Here is a 19021-nt window from a genome sequence, read left to right on the forward strand (position 1 = left end):
AGATCAACACAGAGAAAATAGCGCAAAGCTCCTGAGATAGTGCCTCCAGTGGTACACTTGTGACCTCTACTGATCAAAAACATCCAACAGAAAATGTTTGCTGTAGCTGCATAGCTGTCTATTGCAAATCCTTTAAATAAACCAGTCAGAAGCAAATTCTGGTATGTTGGCATTGTTTCAGTTTATTTTCCATTAAATCCTCAGGTACAACAGTGTTTGTGCCTGCTGCTGTGAGTCTCTGTAGTGTGAACAGGCTCCCTGGAGGTGATGGAGCACATACAAACAAGGAGGTTACTAACCGAGCGGTATTAAATTACTCTGTAAGGAGGTACCTGGAAAGTAAGCGGTGCATGTTTACACAAACATGTCACTGTGAAACAATCTTGTGCGGCAAAAGGACAGGCTATCCTGATAGTGATACCAAAACCACTATTAAGGTCGTTTCCGCAGCGATAAATGTCCAGTGTTACTGTAAATCAAACATGATTGTTTTCATCACCTCCTTAACAGGGACAACAGAAGCCTTAAGTGTGCATCTAATGGTGGAACCAGGGCTTACATTGCAACTGTGGCTAGTAGAAACCAAAATAAAGTGACACAACTGTTACACATGTGCAAAATTACAAGCATATTTGGGATGCAGCTTACAGTCAGGACTGCAACATGTCAAACAGTTTCAAGAGACCTGAATTTACAGTGTGTGCAGTGGGAGAGATATTTTTGGACAATAGTTACATGCAGTTTTTAGGGGTACTATTATGATTTATAAATTTTGTGTAGGGTTTTTTTGGTCTTTGTTAAATGGATCAGGTGAAAGGTCAAGCTGTGATAAAATCCTGTTCTTCTTAGCGGCCATGAAAAGCTGTAAAACACATACCTGCAGTTGCACTTAAGGCACAGATCTAAAGCCACACAGCTATTAAATGAAGGTGAAATATGCAGAATGGGGGTAACCCTAAAAATCTCCAAAAAGACTTCAAAATAAAAGTCAACATGTTTGTTAATCAAGACCGGCTTTCTTAAACATTTTGGCAAATAATGTAATTTATTACATTTTTAGAAAAATTAAGGATCAAATTATGCTACAAAGACTTCTAAAACTTCTTTTATCACATAATTTGCACACTTAGAAAATAAAAAATCAGTAGCTAAATAGGTCAGTGAAGGTCTAGATCACAATCATATACATTTCAGAATTTTATTCAGAGTATAACTTAGACATTCAGTTTCCCTAAAACCATTTTTGAAGTCCTTTAAAAAAAAAAAAAAAAGCTTTTGAGTCCCACTTTTAATCCCTGGTTCAGTGCCGCATTCACAGCCCAGCTGAGTCATGCAGGGATACACAGACGGTGTTGGCCACTCTAAAACATTTTTGATCTCTTTTGACACAACAGTGCTCTGGCCGCCTGGAATTCTGTGCAGTTGCTAGGCAGCTGCAGGCAAACCCATCAGCAAGCGTTTCTGAATCTGCAGTTCTGCTCAGTGACTTCTTTGGCACAGCATATGTAGATGGAGAGCTCTGGGTATATGAAACGGAAAACAAACTCCCTGAGAGTGGGTTAAACCCAGAGTGGGGACCTTTAACGGCGCCTGTAATTCCTCTGTAACAATAATGTCTGCAATGTCCTTTTTGAGCCTTATGTGTACAGTGTATTTATTGACTCTCAGATGCAGGAAATATTTTAGATCCCCTGGATAAAGCCTAACAAATGGTTCCACTGCTAAATCTCAGTACGCAGAAACCCTGCTTTTCCTTCAGGTCACTAATCCTTCAGCTATGAAATGTGCTGAAACATTTATTCCACCGGCAGCCACTGGAAATGTAGAGGCGCCCACTCAACGCTGCCAATCTTCATTATTTCTCTTTCTTCTATGCGTTTGCACACCGTAACAAACTGACTCCTCTCTGCTCCATTGTGCTTAAGCACATTTTTGGCTTTTCAGAAATTCCTCATTGAGGGAAAGCTCAAACAAAAGACAGATTACTCCATGTAAAATCCAATCAACATAAAAACTCTGCGGCTGATTTGAGAACCTGGCAGCTTTGGTTTGTTTTGCATATCAGAAGCTCAAGAGAATTCAGTCTGAGCATCATTTTGTAGCATCACTTTGGGAGCCGGGGTTTATGAATTTTCATCGTTGACTCTCTAGCTCCACTTATAACGGAATCGGTCTGCGCAGACATCTGTAGGCAGGCACGGGATGAAAAGAGACGAGGAAAGATGAGGAGGAAAAAAAAGGGCATAAGCCAGAAGACCTCTCACATGCACCTGTTCTCAAAAGTATTATGGAAACTCTGCTTCACGTTTAAACTCTATGAAACTATAAAAACAAGAAAAAGAAATCTAACCCTGTATTTTAGTGCAAGCTGGTCTTGAAATGGTCATTTGAGTAACAGTTTAACCTTGTAGAGAAAAAAATATAATCCATTAATGAAAGGAGGTATGTTTATCTTTTCTTTTTTTAATACAAAACTACAGGGTATATTTCTCTAACACATTCTACATTCCATCTATCTTCTATACCAGCTTAGTCCTGTGCAGGATCACGGGGTTGCTGGATACAATCCCAGCTACTTCAGGGCAAAGGCAGAGTTCACCCGAGTTCGCCAGGAATTCTACATTCCACATATCTGATTCATCGGTCCATTTCTGCAACAGGCTCCATAGATGATGTGCAAAAGCAGCACCGGTGCTAACACCTTCAGTTTCCCTAAACAGACGGCTAGAGTGAAGAGCAAAGCGTGTTGAAAAACCAACACAGAAAACGAGACTAAGAGCTAAAAACTTCTGTCGCTGAAACGAACATATCATGTAGAAATGTCAGTGGATTAAAGGTTGGCGTTTGGGGCACACGCCCAACCTTTTTTAAGCCTTCTGGCAAGAATTTGAGATCCAGGTCAGAACCTCACACCCCAGTGTGTGACTCTAAACGCAGTGGAAACTTTTTCCCACAACAAAAGCAGAGTATCTGCTTGAAAAAAATACAAGTCAATATGAGAACTAAGATCTTCACCACAATTTGATGAAATATGTTTTTTGTGTGTGGCACAAACACTGTATGCAAGACAGAAAAGCCTTCTTTCAGGACATGCACCTGGACGGCGCTGCCATGGCTGTCCATGTCTCCCAGCAGCCAGCAATTCCGGTCGCCCTCGTGAATTCAATTACCCATCACTCCAGCAACCTCTAACTGGTGCTGACTGGTGACCATTTAGTCTCTCAGGGAGCCGAATATTCATGTTCTGCACTATTGATAAATGTAAATCACAAAAAAGTGGACACCCAGGTGCAGTTTAGAGAGAAATTTTAGGGATTCATTAAGTCCCTTTTCACTGCGTAACCAAACTCAACTCCTCTTCCACTTCCAGCATGCCAACATTCGTTCCCTCTAGCATAGTGTCCCATGCAATATAAATACATTATAAATGTGCAACCATCCAAGCCTCTTTATAGCTATGTTCCTCCGCTGAAAGACAACAGCTAACTGACAATTTTCTCTTTTCGCTCTGAATTTCCTCCTGTCTCAAGGTGGAAATGTCTTTCCCTGAGGAGATGTGTCCGTCATCTGGGAGAAGAGGAAGTCAGATCCAGCGTACAGAGCCTCGAGTTCGCTGCTTCTTCTTTCTCTTGCACACGTAGTAGACAGGAAAAGCAACCAAACCTAGAACAGACACACAGGAGCTGGATTACAGAGACAATCGTTTCTTCGAATGTCTTCACCACAAAGTCTTATTGAACAGTAACATCCAGAGGGATTAGGAATATGTAAAACTGATCTGTAAAAGGAATGATTGGAAAGACGGCAGCATAACAATATGAACTCTCCATCTCAGAGCATCGGTGCCAAACACAGGACAGAAATGAACACTAATTGCAGTTTAGCTGAGCTCACAATAACTGCACCAGAGAGCGTGTGTCTCCAGCTGGATGATGGGGCAGTAAATGCAGTCTGGTACCTACAGACTAACAATCTCCATCTGTGTTCAGATAAGTCAATAAGAAGTCTCTTGCTGAAAGAAATACTGCAGCCATAGTGTGTGGTTGTTGTTTTTTTACTTATGTGTGGGTTTTGTATGAAGGTATGTTACCTATCACCAGTGCAAGCGCTCCAACAACAATGACCAGCAGAATGACCACTGGAGCTATCAGCACCTTAGTGGCTGCAGGTGGAAACACAGAGAAGAACAACAAATGAGGCGGTATTGTTCATGTAATAACCAATACGTTCAGTGAAGCTTTACAAGGAGGACCAGAAAGGGACAAGAGCACCCATGAAAAAAAAAAAAAAAAAAAAAAAAAAAAAAACATCTGCCCACCAATTTCAATAGTTTGTTCAATAAGGGGAAAGCTATTCTAACTTCCACCTGTGGGGGCAGTAAAGCGCCTAAAAGAGCGGAGTCTGCTGAGAAGTCAGAGGAAGAAACAATGTCACTTAGCAGTTAGGCATTACACATTGTGAAGATTTAAAATGAAACACAAAAAGTCTGGTTTTGTAAAGATTGTGTGACTCTGATGACAATGATAACCAGAGTGGAGTTTTATTTTATTTCATTAAAAGACAAAGAAGCACAGAGAACAAATTTTACATTTTGCAAATTAAAACACTCGTTTTTGTTTATAATTGGGATTTATTTCATTTCAAAGTTTAATTAAAATAGATTCAGGGGTGTTTTTAAGAGATAATTTGCTGAACAAAGACCCACAATAACTCACAACAACTGCCACTGCAGTGCTTAAAGTCAGGGTCGGATATAAATGTTGTGGCAGCTTTGAATCAGCTTTCACTGATTTGCACAGGTGTTGTAGGCAGAGATTTTTACGCCGGATGCCCTTCCTGATAAAACCCTGCATTTTATCCGGGCTGGGGACCGGCACAGGGAGACCCAGACTTGGGACCCCCTTAAAGGCTACATAGTTAGGCAGTAGTGTGAGGGGTCTTGCCAAATGACCCACACTGGTTGAAGCCCATCGCGCCCCCTGGGAAACAAACTCTGGTTTGAGCCATCCAGCCTCAGGATTGGGACGTAAATATAAACCAAAGAAAATCATTATAAACATGTTTCACAGATGTTTGTGCATATGTCAAAACTGAGTTATATACTGAAAGCATACTACTATTTTATTTAAAAGGAGAATGTAATGACAAGCTGTTGGCAAACTGAATCAATACAGCTGCAACAAAAAGGGGCATTGTAGTTGTGGTGTAGCATGTTTTTAACTGACGCCATGCGGCCACCATATGAAAATGTTCTGACACCATCTCATTCTGTTGTTTCCCTGAAGATACTGCAAGTGTAAACTTACATTAAAGTCAGTGGATGACAAATGGCAAATTCTAAAAATAAAGTTCTGCAGAGATTTGCTCTGAATCTCTGCAGAAAATGGGTCACGCACCAAGACAACAACTTGGCACGAGTTAACAAAGAATGCCTAAAGAAAGGCAATGTCTTGAACTTTTTCTGAATCAAAGAATAGAAAATCTTCCCCAAATTCTTAGCTACTTGTTTTTTTTAATCTACTGTTAGCTTTAAACTGGATTAATTGATACATTAAAGAAAATTATATCATGTGAAACGTGGTTACTGGGATTATTGATAAGTCAAAGTCTATCAGATGGTTGGTTTGCCAATAAGCTAACAAATACAGACACTAAAACTTCCTTACTTAACACTAACTGCATGTTAGGCATGTGGAAATTTTTGGAGCAGGCTTGAAGATCTGCATGCCAAGCTGTGTGCCTTTATTATGACTTTTTATGTTATCCAATACCTAAACAGCTTAAAGAATATCCTACTGCTGTTTCTACCACTATTTCCCACTCGGAGACACATTTCTATAATCCTCAGTTAAAAGCTGCCAGTTGTGGAGTTTGAGTCACAGATGATAGACGCATAGGAAATAAGGCAATTTTAGTGCAAATCTTCGCTCCATGTGAAGTAAAGCAACACAATACAAAGTAACAGAAAAGAAAACAAGTGTTTTTAAGATGATTCTGCAACTTACCACAAACAGATCCTCGAATTAGTCGTCTTAGGTGAGGTTTATCGGGTAGATAGCGATACTTGCAGCCAAACACGCTGAGATTTGATGCATGGTTGCCAAAAAACCTAACAATGTAAAGTAGAAAATGACATAAGGAGAATAAAAAAGGACAAATTCAGAGAGAGAAGTACCGGTAGGAGGTTGAATCGGACCTGAGGTGCCGGTAGCGTTCTCCACAGCGGTAGCAGAAGTTAGTATTACACTGGGCACAAGTCATGTGATCACATCCCTCTGTTCGCTGAATATGGATCTGAAAATGGAATTAAAGAACTATTAGCTCGTGTTTTACTCCACTGCGCTCTTTGAAGGGCAAAGTATTCACTCTTCTTTATTACAAAGAAAACAAGTGAATCACAAAAAAGCAGTCGTCATACACTTAGTTTTTAATACATTTCTAAAAAGGAAAATGTGATTTAAAAAAAAGGAGCTAATTTCAGAAAACAGCTTGACAGTTTAAAGTAATGCTTTTTCAACGTAAAAGGGGATCTTTACTGTAATCTTTTCCAGCTAAACACGGCTTGACACAAATTTACCTGCTTCACAGTCAAAAAAACTCCACTCTTCATTCTCGCAGTGCAGAAATGAGGAGCTGAGTCACAAAAATCACAACAGCAGACAGAAATGAGTTCCCATAAACCTGCAATGATCTTAATTTATGTCTTCCTTTGGATATGTGGCAATCAGATTAGGCGCTGTGCTGATCAACTTTGGAGTAATTAGAGCGTGAAATAAAAGCAGGCTGGTTTTTTAATAGTCACAGTGATGCCACACTGTCTACCAACACAAGCGGTTTCATCTTTGCCGCCATATTTTCAACAGCTCTCAATATATCGCCCCAGACCTTAATGGTTCACTTAGCACCACTCCTCTCATCCTCCATGAACCTACTTGCTTTCCATTAACAGACAGCTGCAGCCACATGTGGCGTTCCTCTGCTCTACCAGATCTGTAAACCAGACAGAAGGGCTGGGCTTTGACCAGGCTCTCATACCTTGCATCGTGGACACTTCTGTGCGTTTCTCTGCCCGTGCTCGATGACGCTTGCCCAGCTTCGTAGCAGCTTGTCTCCTTTCCTGTAGTCTCTGCACTTGATTCCATCGTGCCAGGGCGCGTGGCATTTGAAGCACCAAACAAACTGGCAATTGCTACACTGGATCTACAGCAGAGAAATAGGAATGTTTCCCAACAAACACATAATGTTAATCCTCCAAACCTTTGCTTTTATCATTTCAAAATAACTATAATAACTGTTGCAGGACCCGATTCTGTTCAAATTCTTTCACACCAGAGTACTTCTTATATTTGTGCTCAGTAAATAGGAATTTATTAGAAGAGCAAAGTTAAAAAGTAATTGAAAAAAAGCAAAATATAACCTAAATAGGGCCATGCATTTTACTGTATGAGGTTAACCCAGTGTTTTTCAAAATACAAAGGTTCTGCATTTACTAGGGCTGCATGATATGAGGAAAACTCTGAACAAATAGCAAAACAACATTTTCAGTTCACTGCAACAGTTTCCATTAAATAAGAGTCAACATAACTTTGACTCCAAATGCCCCTCGTCTACATAGGAGGCGGGCAACTAACATAAAAGGGCTCCATGCGATTGGTCAATGATGTAAAGGGGTCCATCCGATTGGTCAAATGCATAAATGGATTTATTTGATTCGTTAAATACTTCAAGCTGCCATGAAATTGTTTGAGCACAGTTAAGGTGACCATTTATTGCAATTTTCGCCAACTTTTCCATTTGCATATTGCTCAGCTTGTTATCGCAATAACGATAAATTTGCGATTTATTGTGCTGGCCTAGTATTTACATAAATTGATTTCATTTTAATTAGATTATTTTTATACATTACAACAATCACTGATGGGTCCAACCACAACTGACAGTGTTCATGTGTGTGTGTGCACACTTCTGCATAGTTGGAGGTACCTTGAACTTGGACTCGGACCGGTTGGGGTTGTGTGTCTTCAGTGACGTGAACTTGCTGCACTGTGGACACGGTTTGGTGCTGGAGTCCAGCTGACTCAGTTCTAAAAAGTATTGGTATTTGGCCACGTCTTCAGTGGTCAAATGGGAAAGCACCAACTTCTCCTCCAGGGTGCCACTACACTCCGGAATGGGACAGCTAATGAGGTGTTTTCCCAGCCTCACCTGAGAAGGGAAAAAGACAAAAAACAACTGTTCCAGCAATGAAAAAGATTGTGAGTTTTGAAATTTAAATGGAATAGCTTGTTGTTGGAAAGAAAGAGTTAAAAAAAGAGAAGAAAAACTGACTGGAATAGACGACCCAAGGAATTTTGGTTAAAGAGAAACATACTTTGGTTATACATAAATATAAATAAAAACTGTCCAGAGACTACATTGTAGACTTTCACATGGCTGAAAGTAGCTTTGAGGAAAATGCCAAGCAGCTTGATGAATAAAAAAGATCCCATGTTTTAGCAATTATTAGAAAATGGAAGAAGCTAAACGTGACTGTCCGTCCATAAATCATCTGACCATTTGGGTTCTCAATGAACCTAAGAAAGGTGAGGACTCAGCGCAGGACTACACAGGAGGAGCTGGTCAATGACCTGAAAAGAGCTGGGACTGCCATTTCCATGGTTACTGTTGGTAATCCACTAAAACATGGTTTGAAAGCATGCGTGGCATGAAGGGTTCCCCTGTTATGAACCCTGGTCTTGCCTCCATGCTTGGTGTGTGTGTACATGTGCACAGCTGCTGACTCCGCCCCACTGCAGAGCTGGTAGAGGCTGCCACTCTCCACCAATCACCTGGCTGGGAGGGAAGGTTTAAAAGCTCCCAGGATCCTTTGCTCCAGTGGCGGTTGAATTCCTGAGAGGAATTTGTTCTTTAGCCTGCCCCTGCTGTCTGCCTGGCCTCAGCCTGTAAAAGCCTCTGCTGTCTCTTAGTTTTATTCTGTCTTTGTCCTTTTGTTAAATTTAACCTTGTGGTCTTTGTTTGCATTTTGTGTTTGGAGACTGCATTTCTGTAAAAGTTCACTTGTTATACAGCCTGGGAGTTTAAGTTATTTCATTTTTATTCCGCCTTTGGTGTTTGGTTAGTTAGTTTCCTTGGTTTTTATGTTGTGTCACCCGAATAAATGGCTGTGTGGCCAACTTCAACCCAGCCCGATTAATATTTTTACTCTAGGAGTAAATGTGGTCAGATGAGACAGAAACAGACATTTTTGGTCTTAATTCCCCTCATTGTGTTTGGAGGATAAAGAATGATGAGTACCATCCCAAGAACACCATTCCTTCTGTCAGTGATGAAAGCCAGGCAAGGAAAAAATCCCTGAACTTTTCTTTGAGCGATATGGCGGGCGCGGAGCAAAATTTTTGATAAATACATGGTCTTTGATGCATTCTGGCAGTTAGTTATTCACTTCTTAATCAAGAAACTAAGACTAATTGGAGCATCATGATTTGTCATTCAAACCCCTAGTTTGACTTGCAATTAAGGATTTGCTGGTCCTAAAAAAGAATTTATTCAATAATATGCACTACTAGTATATTTAATTTTCATCTGCATCTTTGAGTCCGACTGCTGTGAGTTTTGATCAATGTGATTGGTTATTCTGCAGTCAGACCAAGAAAATCTACAAGAAAATCTCCTGGTCAATGGGGCACTGATCAAAGAATAAAGAAAAATAAGATCCCAGACCAGATTTAAAAAACTACTAAAAACGGTACATACAAACCTTTCACAGACTTGACATAAATGGCAATTTCAAACAATGTATAAGACAGTTAGCATGTTTTAATCTATGCATAAATTCCACCGTAACTAATTGTATAAGAACGGCTGAGAGTGGAATTCTGAACAACACAAATTGTACCCACCTCCAACATTTGTCTTGGGAATGTACAATGAAAAGAAATCGCCATATTTGTCTTTTTCTTCCAGCCAAGACCACTTAAATTTGCTTTTTATCATCTTCTCACAATTGAGGTCGTGACCACGCTCAATAATGACGATGCCCGCCATTATTTTAACACAAATTTGATTGCAAACTCTTCAGATTTGTTTGTGAAAGTTTAGCGTGGGTCCGCCATTTCTGGTCTCTAGGGAATCCGTCACGCTGACCACGTGGTACAGACAGAGCCAATCAGAGCCGTCGACGCATCCGAAAGTAACTAAAACGTCCCGTCATTGGTCAATTAGGCCGTAAAAAGCGATCCACGGAGAAATATCGAAAATAGAGCTAAAATTCGCCGATTTCAGACAATTTTTTCATCCGGAAAGTGATTTGTCCGTAGAGATCAGGTCTTTATTTCCCGGAAGGTATGATGGGTTTGCTTAAAAACCCGGATTTATGGGGATACCCGGAAGACTTTCATCACTGTTCTGTGAAGCATGAGGATGTGTTTTTCTGCATATGGGACAGAACGACTGAACTGTATCAGATATTGGATGACCAGGGCCATGTATTGTAAGATTTTGGGGAACAACCTCTGTCCCTCAGTTACAGCATTGAAGATGGGTTGTGGCTGGGTTTTCCAAAATGACAATGACCCAAAACACACAGCCAGGAGAAACCAAGGAGTGGCTCCGTAAGAAGCATAAGGTTCTGGAGTGGCCTAGCCAGTCTCAATACTTCAACAAAATAGAAAGTCTTTGGATGGAGCTCAAACTCTGTTTCTCTGTTAGAGCCCAGAAACCTGACTGATCTACAGTAGAGAAGATCTGTGTGGAGTAGTGGACCAAAATCCCTCCTGTGTGCAAACGTTCGACCTATGTAACCGCAAACAAAGGCCACTGTACCAAATATCAACATCGGCCGTCTCAGGAGCTCAAAAACTTATTTGCAGCAGTAGCATTCAAATAGATTAATGATATAGTCTCCGTTGTACAATCCTTTGGAAGCAATAGGGCTTGACCTACATATCAAGAGAGAAAAACATGCAATGTGGTTTCAAGATCTTTTCTTAGATTCTCTCTCACACGGACAAGTGGGAGAACTTGCAAAATCACAGTTGTGTCAGCCTCATTGTATGTCCTTCATCATAAAATGCCACAAGAACATGTTAAAAACACCCAAAACTAGGGTTGGGCGATGTCCCTTAAATTGGCCGTTGATGATGTTTGCTGTCAATCATCGGGATGGACGATGACATCGTCGGGGGGGGGGGATTTTTACATTTTTCGTTCTTATATAACTGCTATTCGTTTTTTTGCTTTTTTCATTTTATTTCCCAACTAATGACTAATCCGCGATGATCCAGTATAAACTGAGGGAAGTGACTTTAACAAAAAAAGTAACAAACAAAATAGAAAAGAAGTAGTCCGCGCTCCGCCGGTCCACTTCACTAGTGAAGTGGACCGGCGGAGCGCGGATTACAGCTTTGTGTTTGATGGGAAGGGGGGTGGGGTGCTTTGTTACATGAGCGGTATGTGTGGGAGATTTAAGACAGCGATCCGTCCCGCAGCTCTAGGGGTACAAGCAACCGAACTCAGAACCGGGTCTAAAAGTGTGTCTGAGCACAGCTCGGATCGTCAGCACACACAGCAGTTTGAGCTTCAAAGCAGAAATGTCGCTCAGTCCTTAGAAAACATTCAAACAATCACGCAGATTTGTGTTTCCAGTCGTGTCCCGACTAATAAAGGCTGATGTTATTCCCACGTTTACGTGCAGCCAGCAAGCAGCACCACCCAAAGCTAATGTTGTTAGCCCGTGTTAGCATACTGCTAACTCTGGCTCCGTTCAGAAAAAGCACTGACCACGCGGATTAAAATTCAAATGATGAGCGAACAGGTGTTTCATAATAACCGTAACATTATTAAAAGCACGTTTAGAAGATCATCTCGTATTTTACCGAGCTGACATGTCAATGTATATAGCCGCTCGGCGCTATTTAACATTGTTTTGTATTGAATTGTTACATTCAATAAAGTTTGGAAAAAAAAAGCCGCTTGGCGGAATTTATAGTCTTCCGGTTTTCAAACCCTACTGCGCATGTGCGAATGATTTATTCCGACGGAAAGTGTGACCTTAGTGAACGTTTTTATATTCTGAAAACATTTTTCTGGGCCCATGTACACGGTTGGATTCTAATCCGACCATTGATCCCATCAAGATATTTTGTACATGTAACCGCAGCTTATGGTGTAGACGCGCAACGTGGCGGGGGCGTGGCATCACGATGGTGGTCTCTCCATCGGGATGTCAGTCACCCATCACGATGGACGATGATATCGTCCATCGGCACAACCCTACCCAAAACTCAATTGTCAACGTCACTGTGAGTAATCAGGAGACGTCCCCTTAGTGCCCTACCCGCCAATTTTAACCGCACCCCCCTTAGTACACACACCCCTCCCCCCTCAATATATACATCCCAACATAAACACACACACATGCACACACACACTCTCTCAAACACACATACACGCACACACATTTTGCAAGGAAGGTGGGACCTAGGACCATCTGTCCCCTGCCTCTTCCCTGGTGGGGGGTACGGGCCCCTTTGCAACGGCGGCTGTGTCCCCGGGGTGCTGGCTTCCTGGGCCCGGCGGTGCTCTCTCCGCGCGGTGGGGGGGTTCACATTACATCTGAGCCGGGGGTGTTCGTGTCCCTGGGGGGTGGGTTCTGGTCCTTGCTCCTGAGTGCTGGGCCCCGCCAAATTTCCAACTGTGGCCGAGCCTGGTCGGGCCATATTTACAACACCCCTTGTGGGCCCTCTTTTTTCCCCGGGGTTCCCCCCTCCTGGGCGGGGGCGGCGGGCCCCTGCCTCGCTCCTCCCTGGACCAACCGTTGGCCGGGCGGATGGCTGCCTGGAGTGCGGAGTGGGTCTCCCTTGGGGGGTCCTGGCCCGTACCTGGGGTTGGGGCGGGGGGGTGCCCGGAACTCCTGGGTGGTGGTGGGGTGCTCGTCTGGGGCTGTGGGCGTCCTTCTCCGGTGGGGCCCTGCGTTGGGTTCTCCCGGCGAGGCGGGGGGGCTGCTCTCCTGGTTGGGCTGGGGCGGCGCCCTCTTTCCCTCCGTGCCTCCCTGCTCTCTGGCTCTGGGGGCCTTGCGGCGGCCCTGCTGGCCCTGGCCTGGGTGGCGGGCTTGGTCGCCCGGGCGGCGGTTGTTCCCTGCCGGTTCCCGTGTGGTGTTGGGGGGAATCCGGCTGCCGCTGCTGGTGCGGTGGGGGTCTTGGGGTGGGGATGGCTGGGCACTCTCCCTCCTTCTTTTCACGTTCCACCATCCATTTTAGAAGAACATAAACACTCACCTGAGCACAGGTGTCAGCTCAACAGACTGAATGACTGAAATATTTCACACTAGTTGGTTTTAAGGCATAAGTATGCGTGTGAACACTATCTGTTTTGTGTACATGTCGACAGGTGGACATTTTTGCAACTAACAGGTGTGTTTATAACATTTGAGTGTGTGTGTGGACAGGCTCCGCCCTTTTTTTTTTTTTTTGCTTTTTTTTTTTACATTTGAACCTTACCATAATGATTAACAACCAGTAAACTTGTTGCTTTATGCTGCTTCATGGTCTTATCCCCCTTCCCCTCCTATTATCACCCCCTACCCCCCCTCTCTCTAACGTCCCTCTTTCTTCTTCCCCTCTTTCCTTTTCCGTCCGGTCCAACACCAAAGATTTTCAGACATGTTTGAAATTAATAAAGTTTGGCCTCAATTACAAAAGGGGTTTATTCAGACATACCTTTGGTTTGTCTGAAGATTAATAACCCCTCTTGTTAAAGTAAAATATGTCCAACCCAAGAGGCCCTCAGCTCTCATCTGTCTGCCTAGCTGTTGGACAGGACAAGTTAAAAAAAAAAAAAAAAAAAAAAAAAAAAAAAAAAAAAAGTAAGAACCTACACACTGTTAACCCAACTAGAGCAGGTTTAGCATGTTTTGGGCCAAGAAGACACGTCATTGCCTTCCATGCTTTCTCCCTGCATCATCAGCTTTTCAGCATGTGTGCACGTTTGGCAATATTGGCTTGACTGGAGTTTCTCTAATTAAAAGGTTTACTTATCAGCATTAAAACTCCCTAAAGAACATATTCACAGCCCTGATGGGATTGAGAGAATAATTCACCACAGACAAGCAGGAGTAGGCAGATTGAGGTGGAGACTGAAGAAAGACGTGGACAAAGAGGAAGGTTAATGTTTTCTTAAGGAACGCAGGCAAACATTGGAACAGAGGGGCCCTCAGTCACTGACTCTGGTGATATTGTTTTGTGGAGTTAAACAGGAGAACCAATCATTTTCTATTTCGTCTTCTTTTCCAGGTAAAATGTGTTTTACTCCACAATTCTCAGCACCTTGGTGCTCACAAATACAATAGGACACTTGATAAGGGTGTGTTCATTCTGATCAAATCCGGGTTTTTCTTCAAAAGGCCTCAACTTCTGACAGCTTCCGACACCCAATATCACCGTAGGCATGTGAACACAACCGACCCGGACTGTAAAAATGTGTCCTCTGCAGGGGTATTAGCAGGGTGGCTGCAGCCAGACTGGTTGGACAGGTTATCCCTCGAAAAAAACACGTGGTGGAAAGATGTTTAAAAATACGGTTGAGTGCACACAAAAAAAATCTCAAAGGTACGAAAAATAACACAGAAACTAGAATACAAGCCTAAAATAAGATGACGTCTGCGGTTTCCCAGGTCTTGTAGTCTTCTAAAATAGTCTTCATGGATACTGTTTGCTCCCCATTAATAGGTTTTTGAATTTTTTCCATCCGACCAGTTAAAAATGTGCACTAAGACTAAATTTGACATTTTTTTAAGCTTACAACTCATTAATCTGCACTCTTTATGCAGCCTCCACCAGCCTCAGAGGGTTTGAGTTCCTGTCTCTTTAAGAACTTTTTTTCCCCAGAAGTCTCACTTTTGTCCAAGTTGTTGGCTTAACGAAAGAATGTATCAAGAGAGCAAGCAGTGATTTCTCTTTTCAAATGCAATATGTCTAACTACATCTGATCAAAAGTGTTTCAATGTGATTTAAACTTGAGCAAATAAAGAAAAAAAATCTTTGCGACAATGTCTTGATGGGTAGTTTCAGTTATAGCAGATTGCTATATTTAGGTCGGTTAACATCTATAAATATGGTGATTTCACTAAACAGCAGGCTTAAGTGGGGAAAGGGGTGTCAGGAAAAACCAAAGCTTCCCTTAAAATGATGTCAGCCAGGCAGAAAACAGATTTTTTTTAAAAAGCAAACAGACTGAGAACAAGCTGAGGAGAATAACCTCAACATGCATTAAGCTACAAAGAGGTCAAGTGTTTACCCTAAAATAAAGATCAGTATCATGATTTTTAATGTAAAGGCTTGTTGATAATAATCTCTAAAGATGTTCTGAAGTTAAATTTGCAGTACAATGGGAGAAAAACCATCCACCTACACCAGATTATTTCCATGTCTTTTTTTCTCCCCCTCCATTTTCAACCAGCTTATCTCTGTGACAGTAACATTGCTCGGGGAACTAGACTGTAGCAACAAAAAATGCATTTTAAGACTTTATCTTTTGTAAATTTAATACAGCGTTCCACCTTTAGTTTAATTCTGGTAATATTAACATAGGGTAGTCGGGTCAAAATGACCCTGCTTATTAATAATTGGGATTTTTCCATTGCCTGTGTAAGAGAACTGGACAAAGTGAGAGTGTCATCATCCTTCAAAGAAAAATGAACGGCTTACTTCTGGCACCAGCCCTTTTTTCTCCCACTGGAGATATTGTCAGTTTAGGTAGCCATTGGTCTGAATTGGTCTGAATCATTGTTTCTGTGACTCTTGCCAATCAGGGGTAAGCTTGTTGGAAGTCCATACCCCTACCAGTGGAAAGCAGGCTTGGGGGTATCTGTCAATCAAACATTTTGAACATTCAACATGGAGGCCAGCAGGCACCACCTACCTTATTTTTTGGAGTATACATCGCTGTTTTTTTTGCATGGTTTTTTAACTTACAGTATATGTGGTTTTTAAAAAACAATTGCTAGAGGGCTCTGTGGGCGTGTCTTGGTATTAACTGACAGAAACGCCGCTCAGTCTCACGCCGAGCGTTCCAAAGCGACACAGAGGATGAAAAATTCAATGGAGTTTGACATTTAATGCGTTTAGTTGACTTGTTAGCATGTTTTGCTATGCTTATCTGTTTTTTTCTTTTTTATCATGGATTTTCAGCTGCTTTGACTTGTAGTCCAAAGCAACTTGTAGTCGGAAAATTACTGTTCTTTTATTGAGACATCTGATCGGTCAGTTTATACCTTGAATAACGTGAACTACAGAAAAAAATATTATGAAAAAGGTTAGGATTAGCAAGAGCCGGTGGGTAATTCCTTGCAGGAGTCCAGTTACACAGTCATGGATTTTTTCTTGTTTTCTGCTGTCAATCCTTCAATTATTGTAGCAACAATACAAGAATTGTATTGTATAAGAATTGCTGAACAATTACTTTTGTTTTAGCCAACTATCTCATAAACTATTGTTACATAAAGCATTCCTGCCAGATCTTTTTGTTTGTTTGTTTTGGAGCCATGACGTAGAATCTCAGAAAAAATACCCATCACAAGACAGAACCTGCAGGTATTGGCCTAAAATATTCTTATATGACATAAAGTTTTAGTTTCTTAAGTGAAGTGGTGTTCTGCTGAGTGGATGACACATATTCCATAACTTAAGAACAGACAGACGTAATGGGGACAATGGGAAATGTGCTGCAGAGCACCATCCATGCAAACAGCTGTGCACACCTGCGCTGTCCCACCAACCTGGGAGCTGACGTAGAGCTTCAGACACGCGTCACACACGGCCTTCCCGCAGCAAGGCAGGGAAGCGATAGATTTCTCCTCCAGACACACCCGGCAATTCTGCATCAACGTGCCCGCCTCGACCTGCTCCCTGTACAGCCACTGGGAGATGTCCTCGAACGGGTCCACCAGGTCGTCCAGCGAGTAGAGCTCCGGCTCCGGGCTCGGGCTGGCCACCTGTCCCGTTTCCAGGTCAATCTGCGTGGCGTCACCGCGGCGGTCCGTGCTTTCAGCGCGTGCTTGATGACGGTCGTTCTCGATGCAGTAAACAGTGCAGTAGACGTGCTCTTTGGCCTTAAAGGGCTCCCCTGAAGAAGTGACTGCGTTGCTGCCGCTGTCGCATGCATGCTGGCACTCCGCTGTCACACTCTCAACTCTCCGCACAATAGAAGTCAAGTCGCTCGAGGTCTGTTCGTTTTTAGAGCCAGGTTGTCTCGTTTCCCCGTCTGAGTTTTTACACTCCTCATTTTCAGCTCCACTCTCAGCTGTAATGTCGGTTTTCGCGCTTCCTTGTTCGGCGTCGCGCTGCATCCGACTGTGTGCACCTAGAAGGGCCGGACGTTGTTTAAAATCCCCCAAATTCCTCCTCGGTATTTCGACAGCGCTCGCCCTCCTCCTCGCTCTTCCTACGCCGTTGCAGTTGTTGTTGTTGTTGCCCTCCGTATCCTTCACCTCTCTGCGGCTCCTCTCCTCCGGGTCCCCGTCGTCCTCATCGAGACACAACCGGGAGCTTGACCTACTGACTCGGACGCTCGACGACCTCACCTGCCGCTTAACTTTGACGTCCCTAAAGGAAGTTTCTGTTGGTAAGTTGCGGGACAATTTCTTCCTCGCGTCGTCATAACCGCTGATAAACCTCGGCATGGTACAAGCTCGAGCAACCGGTGAGTCATCTTCCATCCCCTATGTGGCTCTCCCCATGCGCGAGCGGGTCTGCCCTGGGCGGACCTCTCACTGCTCGCCTGCCGTCAACCCAACTCCCGCAACCAAAACAAAACAAAATACACAGCCACTTCCGGGTGTTGACGTAAGCAAACGGGAGAGCTGTGATAGGACGACGGGGGATGCCCCTCCCCTTCCCCCATCAGCGCTACAAACCTAACATTATTTTTAGCTTAAATAATTACATTTTGGGTGTCAAAGATGAGTAAATACAAGTATATAAAAAGTATTCAAGCATAAATGTCAGAATAAAATTTTTTTTAGGTAAATTTGTGCATTGTTTCTTTTTCCTTTTTCCTGATTCCTGTTGAAATTATCTGGACCAAACTGGATGTTGTGGAATACAATGTATTATAACAACTATATTAATTATATTTTCTTTCTTTATGAATCATTTGACATTTTTGTCCTTTTTGCTGTTTCTGCATAACATCCTTACACAACTAAATTTGTAAACTGGAGCTGTTCAAATAAACCTAATGGAAATCATATCAGGCAATACATCTGCTGGTCAATCTATTACCCAGTACACGAGTAGTTCTTTCACTTGTTAATTTTATACTTAATTAGGACAACTTTAATTAATTTGATTTTAAAGTAAGGCTAATCTTACTTGAAAAAAACGTATAAATGTTTGGCTTCAGAGGATTTTGCAACCGAATGGGCAGTCAAATTCAGAGGAGTTCATTGAAAATGCAATCACTTTCCAAACTGGTTTTTCAACAGTGAGAGTGTAATGTTAATCCACTGTTTAGATTCCTTTCATCCTGATCTGTGTTTCCATAGTAACCGAAGCTTGGACCAGCTCCAGATTCCTGACTGAATTAGGATTTACGAGTGTCTCATTAGGTCAGCTTTGGCGGCTCAGGTTTCATGATAGGAAAACAGGGCAGGTTGACCCCTAACAGCTTTTTTCCTCCTTCCTTACTCCAAAAACAAATTAAGCAAAACTTTTAGTCTCTTATATCTTAAATGCTCAGCAAGTGTCAGCTTTTTGATTTTGATAATACTTTTTAAAGTCATCCTATGTAAAATAATATTTTATAAGCAACAAGCACAAATCTCTCACATAAAAAAAACGCTTAAAAGTTTAGCCTTATAACTTTTCTGCAGTTTGAATTCATGTGTTGTTATTTAAAATGATCAACATAAACTGTTTAGAAGTACATTTACAGGAAATATTTTTTTGTCAGATGTTAGTCTAAACCAGGGGTCTCCAACCTTAGGCTCTGGAGCCACATGCAGCTCCTTTATCCCTCTATTGTGGTT

At 42.3% G+C, this 19021-nt stretch overlaps 1 protein-coding gene across 1 annotated transcript; it reads right to left on the reverse strand.

Annotated features, from left to right (window-relative positions):
* Nucleotides 1-159: 159 nt before the first annotated feature.
* On the reverse strand, nt 160-17935 carry rnf217 (ring finger protein 217). Its single transcript, XM_004083852.4, has 7 exons — nt 16772-17935; nt 7984-8205; nt 7036-7200; nt 6197-6294; nt 6006-6109; nt 4091-4162; nt 160-3663 (listed from the first exon to the last, which is right to left on the reverse strand). The coding sequence occupies exons 1-7, from the start codon at nt 17708-17710 to the stop codon at nt 3584-3586; spliced, it is 1680 nt and encodes a 559-aa protein (XP_004083900.1). The 5' UTR covers nt 17711-17935; the 3' UTR covers nt 160-3583.
* Between the last annotated feature and the right edge of the window lie 1086 nt (nt 17936-19021).

The sequence above is a fragment of the Oryzias latipes genome, chromosome 24 (assembly GCF_002234675.1).
Source record: "Oryzias latipes chromosome 24, ASM223467v1".
Classification (NCBI taxonomy): domain Eukaryota; kingdom Metazoa; phylum Chordata; class Actinopteri; order Beloniformes; family Adrianichthyidae; genus Oryzias; species Oryzias latipes.

Coding starts and splice junctions, on each gene's coding strand:
- rnf217 (XM_004083852.4), bottom strand. CDS start 17,710: ATGGAAGATGACTCACCGGTTGCTCGAGCTTGTACCATGCCGAGGTTT. Junction 4,163..6,005: donor AATTCGAGGATCTGTTTGTG/GTAAGTTGCAGA, acceptor TTCCACCTGCAG/CCACTAAGGTGCTGATAGCT. Junction 3,664..4,090: donor AGCGCTTGCACTGGTGATAG/GTAACATACCTT, acceptor TGTCTGTTCTAG/GTTTGGTTGCTTTTCCTGTC.